General features: G+C 44.1%; 2 protein-coding genes across 3 annotated transcripts; both read left to right on the forward strand.

Moving 5' to 3' along the window:
* Positions 1 to 748: 748 nt before the first annotated feature.
* On the forward strand, positions 749 to 5,565 carry smtna (smoothelin a). Its single transcript, XM_088281018.1, has 8 exons — positions 749 to 1,742; positions 1,962 to 2,138; positions 2,828 to 2,903; positions 3,612 to 3,743; positions 3,841 to 3,871; positions 4,814 to 4,916; positions 4,994 to 5,145; positions 5,257 to 5,565. The coding sequence occupies exons 1-8, from the start codon at positions 1,677 to 1,679 to the stop codon at positions 5,402 to 5,404; spliced, it is 885 nt and encodes a 294-aa protein (XP_088137144.1). The 5' UTR covers positions 749 to 1,676; the 3' UTR covers positions 5,405 to 5,565.
* A 5,167-nt stretch (positions 5,566 to 10,732) lies between these two features.
* inpp5ja (inositol polyphosphate-5-phosphatase Ja) lies at positions 10,733 to 19,551 on the forward strand. Of its 2 annotated transcripts, none has more exons than XM_088281813.1 (13): positions 10,733 to 11,013; positions 11,751 to 12,233; positions 13,376 to 13,483; positions 13,556 to 13,664; positions 14,082 to 14,198; positions 15,146 to 15,321; positions 15,408 to 15,519; positions 15,835 to 15,944; positions 16,050 to 16,260; positions 16,888 to 17,025; positions 17,105 to 17,170; positions 17,248 to 17,352; positions 18,572 to 19,551. In XM_088281813.1, exons 2-13 carry the CDS (start codon positions 11,755 to 11,757, stop codon positions 19,019 to 19,021), a joined length of 2,181 nt encoding a protein of 726 aa, XP_088137939.1. In that variant the 5' UTR covers positions 10,733 to 11,013; positions 11,751 to 11,754; the 3' UTR covers positions 19,022 to 19,551. The 2 variants fall into 2 exon arrangements, with proteins under 2 accessions (XP_088137939.1, XP_088137940.1); XM_088281814.1 differs by having other exon boundaries at positions 17,248 to 17,342; positions 18,572 to 18,770.
* Positions 19,552 to 20,316: the final 765 nt, after the last annotated feature.

The following is a 20,316-nucleotide window of genomic DNA, read 5'->3' on the forward strand; positions in this document are numbered from 1 at the left end:
AACTTTTGCGGTTGAATGGGCTTCCTTGTACTGTACAAATATCTGGTAGGAATTGGACTCGGGAGAAGTCTTTTCCAAATGTGTCTATTGAATCTGAAAAAGATGAGTTTCATATTTTGGAAGGCACCACCACCATATTCCAATTTCCGAGGCTTGTATGCCTTTCAGATGCCTCATCTGTACCCAAACTGTTTGAATATATTCTCAAGTTTCCTCGATGGTTCGACACAATTGAATACCTCAAGGCGCTTTTGTTGCACGCCACCGAGAAAATGAAAGTAGAAATGCTAAGTGACATGTTTCAAGCCAGCACGCCTCTTCATCTAGTTTGTGGTGAACACAAAGTTTGCACTGAGAAGGTTCCAAACTGTTGCTTGGATGTGCAGTACTTGATGTTTGATTATTATCTTCATCGTGTATTGTTATTGTCCCAGATGGCGGGTCAACCGGGTTCAGAATGTTTTAGGCCTCCCCGAGAAATTCTTTTGAAGAGAGCGTTGTCCTTTTGTTGGAGGCAAATGTTTTTGGTGGGGGAAATCGTGCAAACGATTTGCGTTTCTTCATTAGAAATAAAAGGACCGGTACAAGAACTAACATTTGAATTGTGTGACTTCCTTGTTGCACTTGTTTCATTCAATGCTGGGTGCGAGACCAAATGTAACTTTTTTTTTTTTGTCCATTTGTGCCCTGGCTTCCACAAGATTCACCAGTAATATTTCGGCCCATAATGAGCTTAATCCAGAAGAATTTGTTAAGCTGCGGTGACATTTTAAACACACGAAAGCCACAAGATGGGAGACGTGACACTGGAATGTCCCAAAAATTCCACACTTCTCTTGGAAATAAATGATGAAAAAAAAAAATCAAACTGCACATTTACGGAACAAACTTTTTTTCTGGTGTCACCACCAAATTTTGGATGATGGCAAATAATTGTCAAGAGGCCAGACATTTTTGTGACTTGGGAAAATGTCTGCCTGCTTGATATGAGCTACGTGATTCATTAAAATGCAAATGTAATAGTGCCTTACTGTTCCTTCTCCAGTAGGTGTCGCCAAAGGGTGAGTATTTTATTTTTTAGTTTGGTTTATTATTTCATTGCAACGTCTCAGATCTTTGTTGTTCTGTAACAAGTTCCATCCAGGTTATCTTGTTGCATATACTAAATATACACAGGGTAATATTGACCGAAATGTGTTTTTATTTTTTTAATTTTACCACTGAAGATTAGAAAAGAACAAAATGGAATTTATGGTGACAAAGTAAAGTGTCTGACTGCTCAATGTGGGTCACGTGACAAAAGACATTTTGGGGTGAGTAGTTTTACTTTTTTTTTTTTAACTTGAGATTTGTTTTACAGTTGCACATTGAAAGTAATATTTAAGCAGGGGTCCACTGTATATTTTAAGTTATTCATATGAACTAAATTAAAAAATGAGAAGTAATTATTAAACTGTATCACCGAATGTATTATTTTAGCTTCTTTTTCAAACTACAAATTTGTCAGGTTTAAAAATGAAATATGGTTCTGGCTCAGATTAAAAATTCTTTCTGATGTTATCACCATTGGGGATTTCTAAAATGTCAACTGTTTTAACAGGGAGGATTCCAAGGAATATCAACGGGCCAGATGGCACTGATGTCCTTCACTTGATGGGCGCAGCCTCCTTCCAAGCATGCATCTTGTTGAAGAGTCGGAAGGAAACGGGTTGAAAGCCTTCCAAGGAAGATCTCGACAACAGGTGGGCGTCTCCTGCATGGAGTTTTTATGCTCCGATGTCCTTCTTGTCGCACCCATTGCTTTATTAGGCTTTCCCTGGACTTCCTGATCTGATTTGTGCACTCGCTGCTCCATTACTATATTTGTACGTGTTTTCCAAACACGGAGGCAGTCGCTGCAGTGACGCCGAGAGCCACTTGTGCATGTTTCCTCTCAGTTTACATTCTTTGTACTAACGCAGGCTGAAGCCACACGGGATGTCCTACTTGTATCTCCGTGCCGTTTCTTTCATGGATTAGAACGCCGTAATCTGGCCTCAACGATGGAGCCGACGCCTCGACATGAACACGGACCGACTCCGAGCGTGACCGGCGAACAACTCGCCGCTATTGACGATGAGGACGTTCTGAACAAGATGGTGAGTTCAAATGGACTCTTCTCATACAGGCCGGAACATTTTGGCACACACGCATGAACTAATGAAATCCAATACAAGAGTGCAACTGCAAATTCAGAATTGACTACATCTTGAATACGTTGGAGATTGAAGTGGTCCAGAACTGTCCTCCGTCATCCTCAAACGTTGCCCCTCTTATGTGACTTAATAATCAAATAGAAACATTTCAAGTTGATGCAGTCGCACGGTGACCACCATCGTGAACATATTTCTGTTCAAGGCGTATCCTTTCTCTTCTCTCAAAATGGATGTTATTGCTAGTTTTAAAGACAAGCTTTTGGGTTTCTCCATTCCTAGAAAATCACAATATACCATTACCGCTCAGCCATTTGTGCTGCTTATGTGGTCCTTGGGGGCTGCTCGGTGCCCCCGATGCATACTTTTACTGGATCTTTTGCTTGCCACAACCCGCTTCATACGCAAAGGGAATTCAAATTCTACAAAAAATGAAAAAGATCAAGACCGTAATCGTAATTTTGGACATTTTCAGTGGAAATCAGCTTTAATCCTACTGCATTTAGTTTCATGCGTGTGTGCCATGCTCCTGCATCCCATACAGAAGGCACCAAAGCCAAAGGTTAAGATTTGAATACAAATGAGGGAACTGACCTTCAGAAAGCGCAAAACCAAATTCATTGAAATATTTTTAGCTGGACAGTGCTGGAGAATTCCAAGAGCGGCGACTCATCCGTGCTGCGTTGAGGGACCTGCTGAAGAAGAAGCGAGGTGAGATCAACTCTGGGACGTGCACAGATGTGTGTGTCTTTGTGTGTTCAGCCTTTGTTCTCTCTGGCCACGGGTGTCGTTTTTCGTCTCGTCGCCAACACCGACCTTAACTGAGGCGAGGAAGGCCAGCAATGCTTGATGCGGTTGGATGCGTCGTCGCTGTGCTCTTGGTGTCATTTTGGAAGGCACGCCCCTCCCGGAAAGTTCCCCACCGTTTCATGCGTTCTCAATTTGTGGAGAATAACTCTCGTCGAGTCCTAAAGCTTTTTTGCCAAAGGCTTTGTAACATTTCACTCCAGACTGATACGTGCCAATGACTTTACTTGCCATCTCTTCTTGGATTACTTTGGATCATGTCATATCGTTGCAGCTTTTTGAGCTCTTCTGGAGGTTGGAGTTAGGCGATTTCTTGCTGGTTATCAGGCTTGTGTGTGCTTAGTGAAAATAAAAATGGGATTCGCCAAAATAAATTCATTATTTACCAAATACTTTTTCACACAGTTAGCTTTGAATAGTTGTTTTCCCTTTGATAAAGCATTGTTAAAAATTGTTTTATGTTTACTGGGGTTTTCTTTGTCTGATTTTTAGATTTGTTTGATGACCTTAAATGTTAAAGTGGGGAAACGATGCAGAAAAAAAAATGTGAAATTTTCAATGGGGCAAATATTGGCACGAGTAAAAAAAAAACCATCTGCAACTCCTTGCCAGACAAGCGGGAGCGGGAGCGAGCATGCCGGCAGTGTGACTTGAAGCAGCAGGGCCTGAACAAAGGAGGAGCGCCGGGCGGGGGAGTCACGGGTGCAGCGAGCGCACCCGTCGACCGGCGGCCGACAACCAACGGTGATTCGCATTTCTTACGACGCTCTCATAGTTTGAATGCATCGCACACGTTTTGAAATCTTCGTTTCATTCTCTGATGCTTTTTTTTTTTCCTTAGGCCGACCAGCCGCCTCCATGACAGCAGGCGGGTGAGTCACATGGTGTGAAGGCACCATCAATTGTCAACTTTGAACAAAGAACACAACTTTAAGGCGATTGTTTGGGGCGGCGTGTATTTGGCGCAATTTTGTTCAAGTTAAATCACTGAAGAGGAAATATTTTCTCAGCAACTAATGCAAAAGCAATGTGCACTTTGTGTCAATTTATTTTCCTGAGGAGTTAGAAACGGTCAGGCGAGACGACGACATTGGCCGTCCAGCCGTAAATGCAGAGGCAAGTTTTGGGAAGATTCGAATCTTCATGAATTCTGAGTCTAAATTAAAAAAGAAAATTGGTGATACTGAACAATTTCTTGCAAATAAACCACACCTGATGATTAGTTGGTGTGCTTTTTGTAAGACCACAGAAAATATTTATGATGGCACAATTTCTATAAAATGGCTCTTGACCATAAAATGAGCAATTAAATACAAAACACTTTTTTTTCTTTTAAATAAAAAAAAACAATTACTAGTACTATTATCACGGCATCTATTGAGATGGAGGAAAAAACAGAAGTCACAAATGTTTTCATTCAAAAATGTCGTGAGGATTCATTGGCAGCCAGCATCCATGAGAGAGGCCACAATTTGAAGAAATAAATCATTTACATTGACTTTATTCCGCCACATTGAGAAAATGTAATGTTCATATTCACGAGTTGTACTTGCAACTCCTCTTTCGTTCATCTGGTCACTTTAAGACGGCCTTCTGTTCTTACCATCATCTGGGTTTGTATGCGACATTCAACATATTGTCTCCTACAACTTGAGCGTGGGTTAGTGATCAAGTCAAAACTTGAGTCAATATTGGAATGAAAATCACTTCTGAGGAATAAAACTAACCTTAAACCACGCATTCTTTTGCCGTGGTAAAGCAAGGAGCGCTCTGTCTATTCCACGTATGCACTGACCTTGGCTTCTCCTCCTCAGTCAAGCGAGTCCCGCTCAAGCCTCCCAGAAAGGCCCCCCCAATGCTAAAAACGTCAAACAGATGCTTCTGGACTGGTGCAAGGCCAAAACGGAGCCATATGAGGTCATCGTGTCTTCGGCTGGGACTTAGTGCTCCGCTCTGGCTTTTCTCATGGCAACTGTCTCTGTCCGTTCTTTTAGGAGGTGGAAATCCACAACTTCTCTTCCAGCTGGAAGGACGGCATAGCCTTCTGCGCTTTGGTGCACCGCTTCTTCCCCGACGCTTTTGAGTATTCCACTTTGAACCCTAACAAGCCCAGGGACAACTTCCAGCTGGCATTCAGCACGGCAGAGTGAGCCCCCCTTCCTCCGTCCTCGTGCCACCATGTTGTCCGAATGTCCGTGATTTTTGTTTTGGACCCTCCGATTGTACGACTGCGGTGTTGCTGCTTCCCCGTTTGCAGGAGTCTCGCCGGCTGCCCCCAACTGTTGGACCCGGAAGACTTGGTGCGGATGAAGGAGCCCGACTGGAAGTGCGTTTACACGTACATCCAAGAGTTCTACCGCTGCCTGGTGGAAAAAGGCCTGGTCAAAACCAAAAAGCAGGCTTAGTATCTGTCTATTACGGCTTAATTTTCAACACGACATATTTATTCTTCGCAATTTGCCATCAGAAAGAGCTTTTGAACGTAGTCCTTCGCTCCACCCACGCAGTGTAAATGAGATGCAGTCTGACTTTACAAAGATAATAAAGTGCACTTTTTGGATTGACACTGTCCGAGACGTATTCGATGACTTTTCACAGACTTCCATTAAAATGACATGCCGACAGCACGGTAAAAACTTAAAATCGGCCCCAATTTGTATATTTTCCGATCAAAACAAAGCTCCAATTATCAATCAGAAATGTTAAACCCGTTCAATACTTTTTGATGATGTTTGTGGCCGATGTCAAAATTGGCCGCTGAGGAGACGCGAGATCAGTTTTATAGATTACATCCAGGATTTTGTTTAGTTTCAATTCCATTTCAGTGCGGGTTTGTTTGAGGTTTTTTTTTCCCCAAAGTTAAGTGACAAAAGCAAGTAAGCCATTCCAAACAAGCAAGCTGCAAGCACAGCTGTCGCCTTGGGGCAACGTGGTGTGGCTGAGCTTTTTGATTGACTGCTGTTCGATGATGTTGCTTTGAGGTGACGCGGAGTACAAAAATAAAAGGTCAACTCGTTCCTTATGGACGTGCCATACTGAAAACAATTAGAACACAATTAAAAATAAACCCAAGAGATTGTATTAAGTCCCAAAATCTACATTTTTTGTATCTGTAAAATATAGTTTCAGTTTATATAAAAAAATGCATTATTGTTTAGTTTTTTTCGTCAACAAAAAACATTTGTTCAATTTACGTTTGTGTCGTTTCATTAGTTTTCATTCACTAAAGTAACCTTGGCTCTTGCTTATCTTCTGGCACGTAACCGGCTATTATTGTCTTTCACGTCACAATCTTTCAATTAACTTTTGTGTTGTCCAAGCAAGGATTTACCACCAGAAAATTAAGCTTTCGGTCCAATTAGGCCCAGTTGTCTTACTGTATGCGCGTACCCCCGAGGCAACATCATAGTTAAGTTGACTCTAGAAAATATTTGCTCCAAAAATATTGACTCCGTGAATCAAATGAATTTGCTTACCTTTACTCCGACGGTTGCACATGTGACAATGTGAGACAGGAGAGGTCACATGAGGTAGAGACGACAAAGACACTGGAAAGGCTAAAGAAGGCGCTGGAGATACCGGAGGAGATGAGGTAGAGAGTACAGCGTCTTTTACACTTGTCTACTTTTTGGTGGGAGATAAAGTGGTCGCAGGAGTTAACGGAGCCGTTGATGTGGAGGGTTTAGGATCCGGTTCGGAATCCGATATGGGATCTGGTATGGGCCTCTCTACCATCTTGAAGAACCGCTCGAGGTTTGACTGGAAGGAGACCCTCTTCTCCTCCTCCCAAATCTCCTTGTAGCACCGCAGGTTATCCATGACCCCCTTAAAGACCCTGGCGTACCTGGCCGCGTCTGCGTCCTCAGCCTTGAACTTGGCCAAGCCTTCCTCTATCAACAAGAAACCAGCCGCCAAACTCTTGCACGTGAACTTTTTGGGCTCTGGGGTCGGCGTGTTCTGCTCCTCTTCTTGGCTCTGTTCTACCTCCACTTTAGCGTTTAACGGAGGCTTCCAGAACAAACCCTCACCCAACACTTGTTGGGCACAGCACTTGTTCACCCCCTCCTTGATTATCTCCGCCAAGGCAGTGGGGAAATCACTCGCTGCTTCGTTCTCTCCACTTGGGGGTTCACCTTCCACTTTAAGGTTATGCAAATTAGCGCGAGCTTTAAATCGCATAAACCAACCTCTACTGGCCGCAAAGGATTTCCCCTCACTGCCTTCCCCTTTTTGACTTTTTAACATCTCAAATAGACGCTTTGCCTCCTGTTGGATCAATGCGAGGCTCACGGGGAGACCTTGCTGGTGCTGGTCCTCTAGCCAAAGCACCAGTAGTCTTTCCATCTCCATCATTATCCCGCTGTTCTGCTTACTTATTATGGTCGATTTCATGTGCGGTGATGCCTTCACATGCTCCAGGATCCGGTCTTGATCCTTAATGATAGTCGCGACAGTAGAGCGGCTTAAGTCGAGCACGCGGCCGATGTTCGTCGGCGTCTCTCCACGTTTCGATCGCTTCACGATGTCCAACTTCACCTCCATGGTGATGGCTTTCCTTTTTTTGGACGTGTGGCCATCGGAAGAGCCCGCCTTGCCCTTGGGAGGCATTACGGCGGCGAGAAAGTCACTATAGAAAGAGAAAAAAAACATGTATGTATAACCACAACGAACCAAAATGGCGGAAAGTGGGTGCCGTAAGTTTCTCCAGAATCACATCGCGACGACGTATTCCGAGTTCGTTCCCACGACACCGACGTAATTTTTGTACGAACACGACATACACAGAAACCCCTTCTAATACGGTCATAATAAAACAAACAAACAAAAAAAAGTTGCCAAAGACAAGACTAATTCCTTACCTTTTTCTGTTGTTTTGGCTCGGACCAAGTGCCGCGTAATAACATATTCTTACGCCGAGTTCCAGTTCTAAAACGTAATTTTTTTGGACGTAAAACATTTAGGTCTATTTCATTAACCGACGTTAAAGTCTTATCAAAGTTACAATAACAGTTAAAAAATAAAGAAAGAAAAAACTCAATTCATGTCGAATCGGTTTGGGTCGAGTGCCGCAAACCATCTATTCCTACGCCACAACATGATCTAGTTTGGAGTTCCATTCCTACGACGTCAACGTAACTTTTCTACGTAGTGGTCGTAGTCTTGATCATTAACCAACGCTAAATCAGTAGTGACGTTCGACACTCCATATTTGTATTAATATTAACATGTATACGCCTTGAATTATAAGATCAAGTAAAAGACAACATCAACAAAAAAAGAAAATACTTCCTTACCTTTACTCTTCTGATGGTTTGGTTCGCCCACCTCGCTAGGATGTTTTGTTCAATCCGCATTCTGCTATTCCAACACCGACGCAACTTGTTCTACGTCATACAATGTAATGTCCATCGTTGGCCTACGATGACGCGTTCGTAAATGTTACACAAACAGAGTCACATTATGGGAAAGACTGACAGAAGAGAACAATTACTTAACTTTACTCGTGTTTTTGCTCTATTGTATACACTGTACAGTGGGAGGAGTCACTACGCCAACTAGTTCTGACTCGAAGTTACGTTGACACGACACCGACGTAACTACTTGTACGTATTCATCGTAGTCTTGATCGTTAACCTACGCTAACTCTGGAGTGAATTTAAACACTACAAATTTGTATTAATAAAACGTATAAGCCACCATGAAAATAATATAATGTATAATTTAGAATATAATTTTGTATATGTACATATGTATATATATATATATATATATATGTATATGTGTATATATATATATATATATATATATATATGTGTGTATAAGTGTATTTCTATGCGTGTATATAATATAATATAATATGTAATATAATGTAATGTATATAATATGTAATATAATGTAATATAATTCCTTACCTTTACTCTTCAGATGGTTTGGGTTGCCAGCTGCGCAGCGACATTCTGTTAAATGTTCCTAAAGCGAATTCTGCTCTTCCACCACCAACGAAACTTGTTCTACGTAATACAGTGTTATGTCCATCACTGGCCTACGCAGGCCAATTAGTAACCATTACATAACACATTTACAGTCAGGAAAAGCTGACAGAGGAGAACAATTACTTAACTTTACTCGCGTTTGTACTGTTAAGCGTGCAGTGGGAGGAGTCACCATGCAAATTAGTTCCGACTCCCAAGTTACGTCGACACGACACCAACACTTGTAGGTAGCGCAACGTCGTCTTGATCGCCAACATACGCGAGCGTTGTAGTTAAGTCATGAGTATGGTAATTTGTGTCTGCGAAACATTTCTATAACGTAAAACAATCAAATGACAAAAAGTCCTGGAAATTGCAGCGTGTCACACCATCGCAACAACTGAGAGATATTTCTTATATCTGGACTCATTTCGTAACATTAGACAATGCAGTATCAAATTTAAGAAGCTTGTGTATGTAATCATTTAATTGCTCAGCATGTGTAAATCCCAAGGTGTAGCTATGCTATGGTAAAAAATCAAATAAATACATCCCTTACGTACATAAAGATGTCTTGTACTACAATCATGCATTTTTGATTTATTGGAACAACATTTCCCCATTGGAGTGAAAACATTACATAGCTGCCAAGCTCTATGAAAAAATACTCTTAGATTTCGGCAACTGAGAGAGTTACACATCAAAACCGATGTATATCTAAGTCGTACGTTGTGTAACGGGTTACACAACTTCAGGCACTGCCGTCATCATAACACACAAGTCATCTTTAGCATAACTATTAGACAAGTTGCAGTTGCGTTAGTGACCACTGGGTGGCAGCAGGCAACCATCTCGCCAATGAGGTGCAGTAAATATTTTTCAATGGAGACTGCGTTAAAAGTGGACAAAATCCAAGATGGCACATTTTTCACTAACATGCTCAGTTTATGCATTTTCTGATCAGGAAATTAACATGAGATATCATTTTCTTATTTATCTATTAATTTTGGAGAAATTAGGAAACAAGTGACGACTTGGAAGAACGCCTACTTTTATTGAGGTATATGGCCACGCCCCCCTGCGCTCTCTCCGTGTTTCAGTCGGAGTCATTTCAGGGACCGATTTCGAACTCTCCGTTGGAAATCGTTGTACTTTCATTGCATATAACGTCCGAAAACGGTGATCGATTGGCACCAAAATTCAGGTGGACATTCCTACCTATGACCACTGCAACATAGCAGAAGGATTAACCTCTCTGTTGCCGATTTCTATGAGAATGAGGAACTGTGGAAGTGAGCAGAGGTACACAGATGATGCAGTTAGGACACGGCACACTGCAGGTTTGCTGGTCACGGTGAGGACGCACGGCATAAAAACACCAGTCGGGATATTTACAGAGACTGACGTCTGAATGAGTCCACGTGCACGTTTATTTGGATGATGATTGGCTGAGTTTTTCGACTGTAGCCAACGTAACTACAACACGCTTTATTCTTTGGAACATAACAGGTCCGGGCTGCATGTATGCCACTCAATGGATAATAATACTTGTTAATAATAATAACTATAATTAATGATAATAATAACGCATGTTTTTTTGTGTTTGTTCATTAAAAAAAATATTTTTGTTATTTGTCGAATAGTGACACCTGGTTTCCTTTTACAATTCATCCTCAGTCACCATGCGATTAAAGTCAATGTACTGCTAAAATGATCTCTTCTATATGAGATGCATGCGTCACTGTGAGCGTGAGAGAGCGACCGAGGTAGAGCGAGATAGGGGCGTGTTGACGTGCAGGATGCTGTGTCCAGCTTCACCGTGCAACATGAAATCGGATCAGCTCCAATCCTCCTCCTCATCATCATCATCATCAGTCAACATGCACAAAACCACGTGACCGCCTCCTGTCCCGACAGCCGTGCGGCCCACGTACCATCACCACCGCCACGAAAACCACCTCTCTCTCTCTCCGGTCTCGTCCTCCCAGAAGGAATTTATGAGCTGTGCTCGGCGCTTCACCTTGCAGCAGAACGCATTAAAGGTAGGACAAATGGGATGAATCATTTTTCGATTTCAACATGACATCCAATTTGGAGTTGGATTGAAATTCTGCCTTTGTCGTGATAGCGGTGCTGAGCCTTTCTGGATGTTTATTAAAAGGCTGCTCGTGTAAACAAAAGCGTGGCGATGCTTGTAGGATGATGGCGGGTCCCTTTTGAACTATATTGCATGTGTCCTTCATTGCCAAAAGGAGGTCAGGCTCTAATTAACCAAACTTAGTTCCTCAGCCCCCATTTGCAGACTCATGATGGCATCATTAGCGGATGTCTGGGGGATCGGTCGGTGGTGTCATGTGGAAAGTGAAAAAAAAAAGAATTGGACGCTACAAAGCAGTACGACCGATGTAGCGGTGAGCACATTTGTCTTGGTTTGAATCTTTGCTGGTTGTTTGCATGTTTGTCTCTGCTTGCGTTGGTTTTCGCTCGGTATTCCGAATGAAGTTCAGCCGGGTTAAGCTTCGCGTCCACCAGAACCGGATGGGCACGAAAGAAGGTGGATGAGATAATAATGAAAATAAAATCTGTCTTTGGATTTAAGGAAACAGCATGCATGTTTTTCACTCTGAACACTTTTATGTTTGTGACAGACAGCAGCTGCGGTGTAAATCAGAAGAACGTGTCGTCCGTGTGCTCAATGCAGTTTTTTTTTTGCACAATTAAAACCCAAAAAGGCAGCTGTTGGTGTTTGCCAGCATTTCTTGTTTGCTCTTCTGTGCAGGCCAATGGATCGCACGAGGCAGATGGCACCCATTGCGCTCCCTCAAGGTCCCAAAGTGCAACGCGGACCCTGCGCACAAACCACACCGGGTCCGGGTCCACCTCGAGGACCAGCTGTCTTTGGACCATCGGCGGGCGTGCCGGACGCGCACCCTGCTCTAAGCCCCCCCGCGGCGACAGACCAGACGCAAATCAAGTCCGGGTCGGCCCACGTGACGGTGACCAACATAAGCCGACCGAGACCCACCGCCCTCGGAACTCGACCCACCCGGGTCCCTCCCGAGAACATCGATTTGATGCCGGTCTGCATCCCGGGACCTCAGAGTGCCAACATCCCGCCTCGTTCGCCGTCAGAGTCCTCGGTGTCTCCTCACGGGCCTCGAGCCTCCCTGAGCCCCAAATCGAGTCTTAGTCCTCCCCCGGCCGCCAACACGGCACACGTGCGCCGTGACAAGACCTCTGCTGGCGAGAACGACGACTTCAGGTGAGACTGCAGCTGTTGACGTCTCTCTTGACTCTCGCGTCCATTAAGCGGCGCCGTTGCAGTAAGCGAGGTCATTTGCGCCCGAAGGCCTCAGCTCAACCAAAGAAAAAGAGAAAGATGTCCTTTAAAGCGGCTGGTTTCTCGAAAAGCTGCCGTCTGAGAGCGGAATGGAGCTGATTGAAATCCGTTTGGCCGTCTTCCCTTAGCCTCGATGAGCCGCACTTTTTAATTCGCAACAACCTGCTTTAGCGGACGGACAACAAAGGAGCCCAAAGCTCTGAAAATGGCTGCAAACGTGGAAACGATAACGAGGATCAACAAGCACCCAAAAGGACGAAAGCAACAACAAACAAATCTAAACCTAGTCAAATCATTTTTTGGGGGGTAAAGTAACATTTTAGGCTCAGAAAATTGCTGACGCAGAGTTTTGACTTGAGTTTGTCAAATTGTATTATTGGTCAATTCTGTGTAAATCATTTTGATGCGCTTTTCTTTTGTTGTATTTGATCGTAAATGGTCAACTTGTCACGCTTCGGTGCCTCACTTGCCGGCCTTCTGTGGACGACTTGCAAACTCGGAAGTCCCATCCTGATGAATTGAAGGCAGATGTGCTCGTCACTTCTTCACGGTGACCCATTTGGGGGGCCTTTCAGGTCTTCTGTGCTGGACTTAAAACCTTCAAAAGTTGGATTCGTTTGTTTCCAGCCGTCTTTTGTCTTTGTTTCATCGCTTGGGACTTGACTGCGCAGTTTACAGTTGATTGTGGTTTATTTAAAAAATTTTTTTTTTTTATTGTTCAGTCAGATTTCAGTGTCTTCACGTTGGACTCACACACACACCCTACGCCTCGCTCTCGGTTATGCCACCCCGTTTTATTCGGTTTTGTATCTTATTTCGTTCGGTAAATGAGGCCCACACTGAAGTGACGGCCCCGATCGGAAGCTCCGCCCCCGCCACCGTTGTAACCTTCGCTATACTTTGCCGCACCGGCTCATCCGGCTTTGTGTTCCGTAAGACGTGCGCAGAAAACGCTTTTTCCATCACTGAGGTAAAACGAGGGAGGGATTATTGACGCTTCTCTTTTATCTGAGCTTCGGCCTTCGTTATGACTGAGCGCTAATGTGGCACGTTCCCTGTCACAGAGTCCACATCGCCACATGGAACGTGGGCTCGGCCGTGCCGCCGGAGGATGCGAGTGCTCTGTTTGAACCCGACGCGTCGGACGGGAGCGTTGACATGTTTGTCGTTGGGTAAGCGCGGCGGCTGTGTCGGGGATGCCCGCTCGTTTGTTTGCTCGAATTTTCAATTGTCACACTGTGCAGGCTCCAGGAAGTGAACTCCATGATCAACAAGCGGCTGAAGGATGCTCTTTTTTCCGACCAGTGGAGTGAGCTCTGCATGGACACGCTCAGTCGCTTCGGTTATGTCCTGGTTGGTAAAGACTCATCAGACTTTGCGGATTTGTTATTTCTCAACAGAATCACTGCGAAAAATAAATCTTGCACTTTCATGAGATTTCTTGTTCAAAGCAAGGGCTGTCAAAGTTTCCGCGCGCAGGTTCCCCTTCCGCAAACGTTTCCAATGACACAATTGTCCGAATCGGAACCAGAAAGCCCTTTCTTGTCATTGTACTCGGTGTGGCTAAAGCGAGTGCAGAGTTCCCGAAAAGTCATTTCTTTTCATTTTCATCATCATCATGCGGAGCCAAACAAACCCAAAAAGCACAATGTATTGAATTGACCTTGTTAGAAAATGCCCCCAAATATTTTCAACGCTGGCGGCCGACTTTTTGCTTCGTATTCAGCCAATCGCGTGAGGCATCTTTGTGTCGCTGTGTTTTGTCTGTAGGTGGCATCCCAGCGGATGCAGGGTGTGCTGCTGCTGGTCTTCTCCAAATGTGCTCATCTTCCTTTCCTCCGAGGCGTGCAGACGCAGAGCACTCGTACAGGACTCGGCGGATGTTGGGTTCGTGCGCGCCACGCTGCTCTTGAATTTAGATCCTCGCGCAATTTGCCGCGGCACGCTAGCATCAGTTCGGTGTAACGAGCCGGCGTCGAAAGGTGAAGCGCGTGTGAGTGTTTGAGCTTCCGCACGCTGTCGATGCTGCAGTCTCCTTCTTTTTGAGGTCAGCGATGCAGCGGGCGTCTGGCTTGTTTCTCTGGAAATAAGAGCACTTAAAGGCCACAGTCGCCGCCAAATGTTGAATATTCTGTCAAGGCATTTTGCAAACAGTTCTAAACATGACATCTTTTTAGATCTTATGATGCTGCGTTAGCACAAAACAATAGAAGCTCATGCGATGGTCACATTTTTGTGCCCAAGACCCGTATTTGATTTTTCAGTTGGTCGGATACGTCATTTGTGGTCGAGCTGAACAAAATGTCAAAGAAAACCGTTTTAAACTATTTAAACGATTTTTGTAATTATTGTCTTATTCTAATGTACTGGATGCGCGCAATTTATTGTAAAATTATTATAATTATTGATCATAAATGAATTATGTAATTCATGAAAATGATTGACTCACAAAAAACAATATAAACATCGTGACTAATGTTGAGAAAACTAACTGTTTAGTGCCTCCCCTGAAAATGTGTTTTTTTTTTTTTAAATATGAAAAATCTCTCATATTTATCTTTCTGAAACAGACAGTGACATCATTAAAAAAAAGTTTAATAGACATTGTGCCGCTCCTTCTGGTGTGCACTTTTTGGCCACGACGGAGCAATATTATACAAATATACGTGACGTGGAGAATTCCCACTCTGTCAGATGCAATAAAATTGTTCTGCGCAGAGGATAAAGAATGAGCATTATCTGTATGCGTGTGTTGCTCCACCGTTTGTGTTCCAAAATAATTGCGTAAAGGTTGGCTCTGCTTTGATGTGATGCAGCGTTTGCGCTCCCTGCAGGGTAACAAAGGTGGCGTGAGTGCAAGGATGACGGTCTTTGGCCACCCTGTGTGCTTCCTCAACTGTCACCTGCCCGCTCACATGGGGAACCTGGAGCAGAGGATGGAGGACTTTGAGAGCATCCTGCAGCAGCAGCAGTTTGAAGGAGGGGCTGCCACCGGCGTGCTGGATCACGAGTGGGCGGCTTTTGTTTAGGACGTCTTTGAAAATATGCACCGGCAAATTTGTCAATACGACACGTCATATGTTTCTGTTCCCCTAGCGTTGTGTTTTGGTTTGGAGATTTAAATTTCCGAATTGAAGACTATGACATCCATGTGGTGAAATGTGCAATTGACAGCAATAAGCTTCCGCTGCTGTGGGAGCGAGATCAGGTGAGGCTCATTCTCATCAAAGTAAGGAACTTTTTGCCGGAGCTCGGCTTCACACCGAATATCATACGTACGAGTTGATTTTGATATCTTCATTCTCCATTCACGTTAACATCGCCAAATGACATTCAAAGCGATTTTAATCTTGTGTGTTTCCCCCAAAACACGTTCTAGTCCAACAAATGCAAACTTTACCTTTGCCATACATTTACAAAACCATGTTGACTTATTGTATCGCGTTGATGCTGCGACGCGACACCTTTATTTTTTCATGACTTGTGACTTGTGTGTTTTTTTCTCTGATTTGTCTTTTGTCAGCTCAACATGGCTAAAGGCACCGAATCCATCCTGGAAGGCTTCTTGGAGGGTCCACTCAAATTCCCGCCTACATATAAGTTTGACGTGGGCACACACACCTATGACACAAGGTCCGACCTTCATCATTCTCGCCCTGACCATTTTGTTTCATGTTATTTAAAAACAAAACAAAAAAAACCTAAGCAGCGTTTTTAATGTTTCTCAACATGGTTCAGCGCTAAAAAGAGGAAGCCCGCATGGACCGATCGTGTCCTCTGGCGCCTCCGTCGCACCGGCTCCCCCGTTCCTACCCACAATGCAGCACTTCAGAGGGGTCTGACGTCCTGGCTGGGGGGCGTGACCAAAGTGACGCAGCACGCATACAAGAGTCACATGGTCTTCACCGTCAGTGACCACAAGCCTGTGTCGGCCATGTTTTCCTTGCACGTGAGTGTGAATCGGTCTCGTCTTTGAAGACTGAAGCCGCACGTTGCTATCAAGTTGATTAGATTTTAGAATGACCTTGCTTTATTATATTTCTACCCTAGTGAGGAGAAGCGGTTCAGATAATAATATTACATTTCTCCAAGGAGTTGTGAAAAGTCAAACAAATATGAATTAAGTTGATTTATTTATTTTTTTCTCTAATTTAAAGGTGATTTATGTGCAGTAAATATGTGTTGGATTATATAGGAGCTCCAGTTTTGTAAATCATTTTTGTAAATAAATAATAAATCATCTAAAGTTGTCATTTCACAACTAATTTTGCAATGTTATGAAGAAAAAGTTGAATTTGAATTTTTAAACCGGAACAAAGCGTTCCGTGAAAAAAAAGTCACTCCTTGTGAATGATGTTGTAATATGATGAGAAAAGAAAAGAAAAAAAAATGTACATTTGAAGTATGAAATATTGCTATGAGGAGAATTTTGCCAATTTGTGAAACAGCAGCTGCTGGTTTCACACTTGTTCTCAAAATATGCTGGCTTTAGTTCTAGATTTTGTTCTCATCAATGTTGCGACTTTATTTGTGGTTCAATTAATTGCAAGTGTTTGAGTGCACGCTTGTGTCGCAGTTCCCATTCCGGGTGGACATGCCTCTGGTGGAGATGCAGGCTAGCAAGGAATGGCTCAAAGTCTCCGATGCCACGGTCAAGTTGACGTTTGCGGCCAATTATCATCGCAGCTCATGGGACTGGGTAGCAATATACAAGGTACAGTCCGAAGATTTGCTCTGCATTTGCCATTTTTCTTGCCTGCGTCATCACTTCCAACGTCAATGTTTGCGCACAGGTTGGATTTCGACACCACAAAGATTACCAAGCATATGTGTGGGCCAAGGGGGAGCATTCAGGGCAGGTGGGCCACATATTGAGATTCATAATTCTGGGGTCAATTATCATTTCTGACCCCCTCCCCCCCCTTCCTGTTTCCAGGTGTCTTTTTCAGAGGAGGACTTGCCAAAAGATGATTGTGAATACATCCTTGGCTTCTACAGTAATAATATGAACAGCATTGTTGGATTGTCAACGTACGTCCAGGTACACTATCGTTTATCGTTTGTTATTGCAAAAACATACATTAGAATTTGGGGGAAGATTCTGATCCAAATTGTGTTTGTGGAATACAAATATGAATTGAGCAACAACATTTTGTTACTTGCCGTCGACTGAAAATGACATCCCAGATCCTCAGGGCTTCGGTAACAACAACCGATCGCAGCTCACTTTCAGGAAACAGGTGAGCTGTGATTGGTTTTTACTCGAGCGCTGAGCAACGAGGATGTCATTTTCAGTGGACGGCAAGTGACAAAATGGTTGCCCCCGACGATGGATGAAAACGGGTATTCCGCAAACATAATTGTGATCGGAATGCCGCGTTTCGACAAATGAGTTGTCGTAAAGAGGCCACTCAAAAGTCTTGGGCTGGCTACAAATGGCCCTCTGCCTGTATTTTGGACAACAATGTACAAAATCTGCCAAATTTGCACATTTCAAGTTGATTTCCAAAATGTCCTCATATTCCTGTCAATTTTTATGGGATTCTTTTTTATTCTCAATTCACTGAACACGGACAAAAAAAAAGTAGGAAGGGATATTTAACTCATTTACTGCCATTGACGGCAAAAGACGTCAAAGATCTATTTTTTATTTATTTTTTTTACTTGGCTGGTAGTGAATGAGTTAAGAGAAAGTCCATTTTTTCTGACGTTAAAGAGCATGGTCGCTAGCTAAGGAGTGGCCGAGCAACGGGCTCATCCCAAATGTTCTTATTTTGCTCGGTGTAGTGTTGCGTGTCAGAAACGCGTCGGCGATGGTTACGTGAATTAAACACGACGTCATGCGCGTGAGACCTCCGAACACATTCTGGACCGAGTCGCGTATCCATCGACAGGTGAAGGCTGATCGGCCTGCGCGCGTTTTCAAGTGCATTCAGCAAACACCTCGGCAGCATTTAAGAGCTGGGAGGAGCTTGAACTTTTATGGTTTGAAAGTCTCATTTCATATTATTTGGTGATTTCTCAAATTTGGCAAACTTCTCTGTGGCGTGACATTTTTTTTAGTTTCGACTTTTAAGTGTGCTGTTACCAAATGTGCTCTACAAATAAAGTTGTCTTGGTTGAGAAGTGGAAAAACAGTTTTTCTTTTTTTTCAAATATGGTTTCAATGTTTTTGAACGTTTAAAAAATTCTTCAAATTATAGGCAAGCGCATGGCTTTGTCGTCGGTGTCTTTTGAAAGGCCGTTATCATCCCGAACAGATCAAGCTTCCGATCCGCAGCCCTTCGGCGCGCCGTTCCGACAGCTCGGAGATAAGCTCGGAAGACGACAGCACCCTGGTCCTGCTGGCTTCCGACTCCCGCAGCCCGAGCCCCAAAGCCGTTAAGCATCATCAGCGCCGGCGCCGTGGCAGCCGCAGCCCCGTCGTCGCGTCCAACCCGCTGCCCTCCCTGCAGGGCCTCAGCCTGTGCCCCCTGCCCAAAGAGACCACCGCTAGCCGCTCACCCGCTTCCGGCTCCAAAAAGGAACGACTCTTTTCCTCCGGCTCTTTGCCGTCCCCGGCCGTCAGTCCTCTCAGCCCCCGCAGCCCCGTGTCTGTTACGGCACCGGAGGCCTTGATTGCCGCCATGTTAGGGGAGCGCAAACCTGCTCAGGGAAGCCCCGCTGGACTCAAACAGCTTGGACGTGCAGCCAGGAACAACCCGTCATAGGTGAGGGAGATACCCGACGATGTCGCCCGTGCGCAACTCTGCAAATGTCAATTTCCGAAGCATCTCACACTGTGTCGCGTCCCTCATACAAGTGCTTTTAGAGACTCGCAAGTTCCAACGTGTCGACACACACACACGCGCATTGAATGTGACATGCAGGCAAGTCCAAATCAATCAGGTGTACTCGTGTGTGCACGTGTCGGCCTTTGTCTTGAAGTCCGTGTTAAAAACACGCATTTGGAATCAGGTGAGAGTTTCCAATTGAAGCCTAAAAGTCGGTCAGCGTTCAAAACATTCACCAAATTGAACGTTTCAAACCAAAAATGAAAGGATGGATGGACGTGCGACTTGATTCGATCAGGGGTGGGCAATGTATGGCGCGCTCACCACGTGCGGCATCTTCCCTTCCGTCATTTGGCCCATCAAACGTTTTGATTTTCAAGACTTCTGACGTCTTTCAATTTTTATTTCATTTGAATGAATTCATTTGTTGTAAATAATAGATTAGTCACATTAAAAAAGTCATTTAACCTTTTGGTATGTTATTGAATAATTAGGCAGTTAATGATGAGAAAATTAATTAAAAAAATATATTTTATTATTAAATCAAATATTTTAAACATTTTTTTAAACCTCATTTATGAAGGATCTGAGTGATGATTTTAGAAATATGGTTCTTGAGCTGCACGTTCCACTGGACATCCAGACTGACGGCCGTCAGTTGTTTAGGTATGCGGGCGGCCGTGCGCTCGGCGAAAAAAAATCCCCAAAATCTTCATTTTGGTGCCGAGCAAGTCTAAACTAGCATCTTTAGGAAGGCCATGCGGGCACATGAAGCTGCCACACCTCCGACCCACCTAATTATTTGCCACAGACAAACTGCGCTTGGCAAAAAACAAAAAAACGGGTGCATCTCCATTTTTATGCCAGGGCAGGTCGAGTTTGTCGTGTTTGTGAATTTGGTCGCCGCTCTATGCCTTGCTGACAATTCCGTGCGCCGGGCCAGCGCTCACCCCGGCGCAGCTCGCAATTTGGTGACCTAAAACGTCATCTAAGTTGTGGCGCAGGTGGTGTGACCAGATTTTAGGTTCACACCCACAACGGCGCAAACGCCCTGTGACGCCCCATTCCACCTGCGCAAAGTCTACCAAAAACAAAAAAACTCCACCGACCGTCATGAGTTGGGCTGCACGTTGCGCTAACGTGTGCTGCGAACGCAAATAGTTTTGGGGGTGATTTTCCTTTGAAAAACTCCACATTTGTTTTGCATTCTTCTCGCCTGTCTGCGTTTGCTC

The sequence above is a fragment of the Idiotropiscis lumnitzeri genome, chromosome 18 (genome assembly GCF_059441095.1).
Source record: "Idiotropiscis lumnitzeri isolate Australia: NSW breed Sydney's pygmy pipehorse chromosome 18, RoL_Ilum_1.0, whole genome shotgun sequence".
Taxonomy (NCBI): Eukaryota; Metazoa; Chordata; class Actinopteri; order Syngnathiformes; family Syngnathidae; genus Idiotropiscis; species Idiotropiscis lumnitzeri.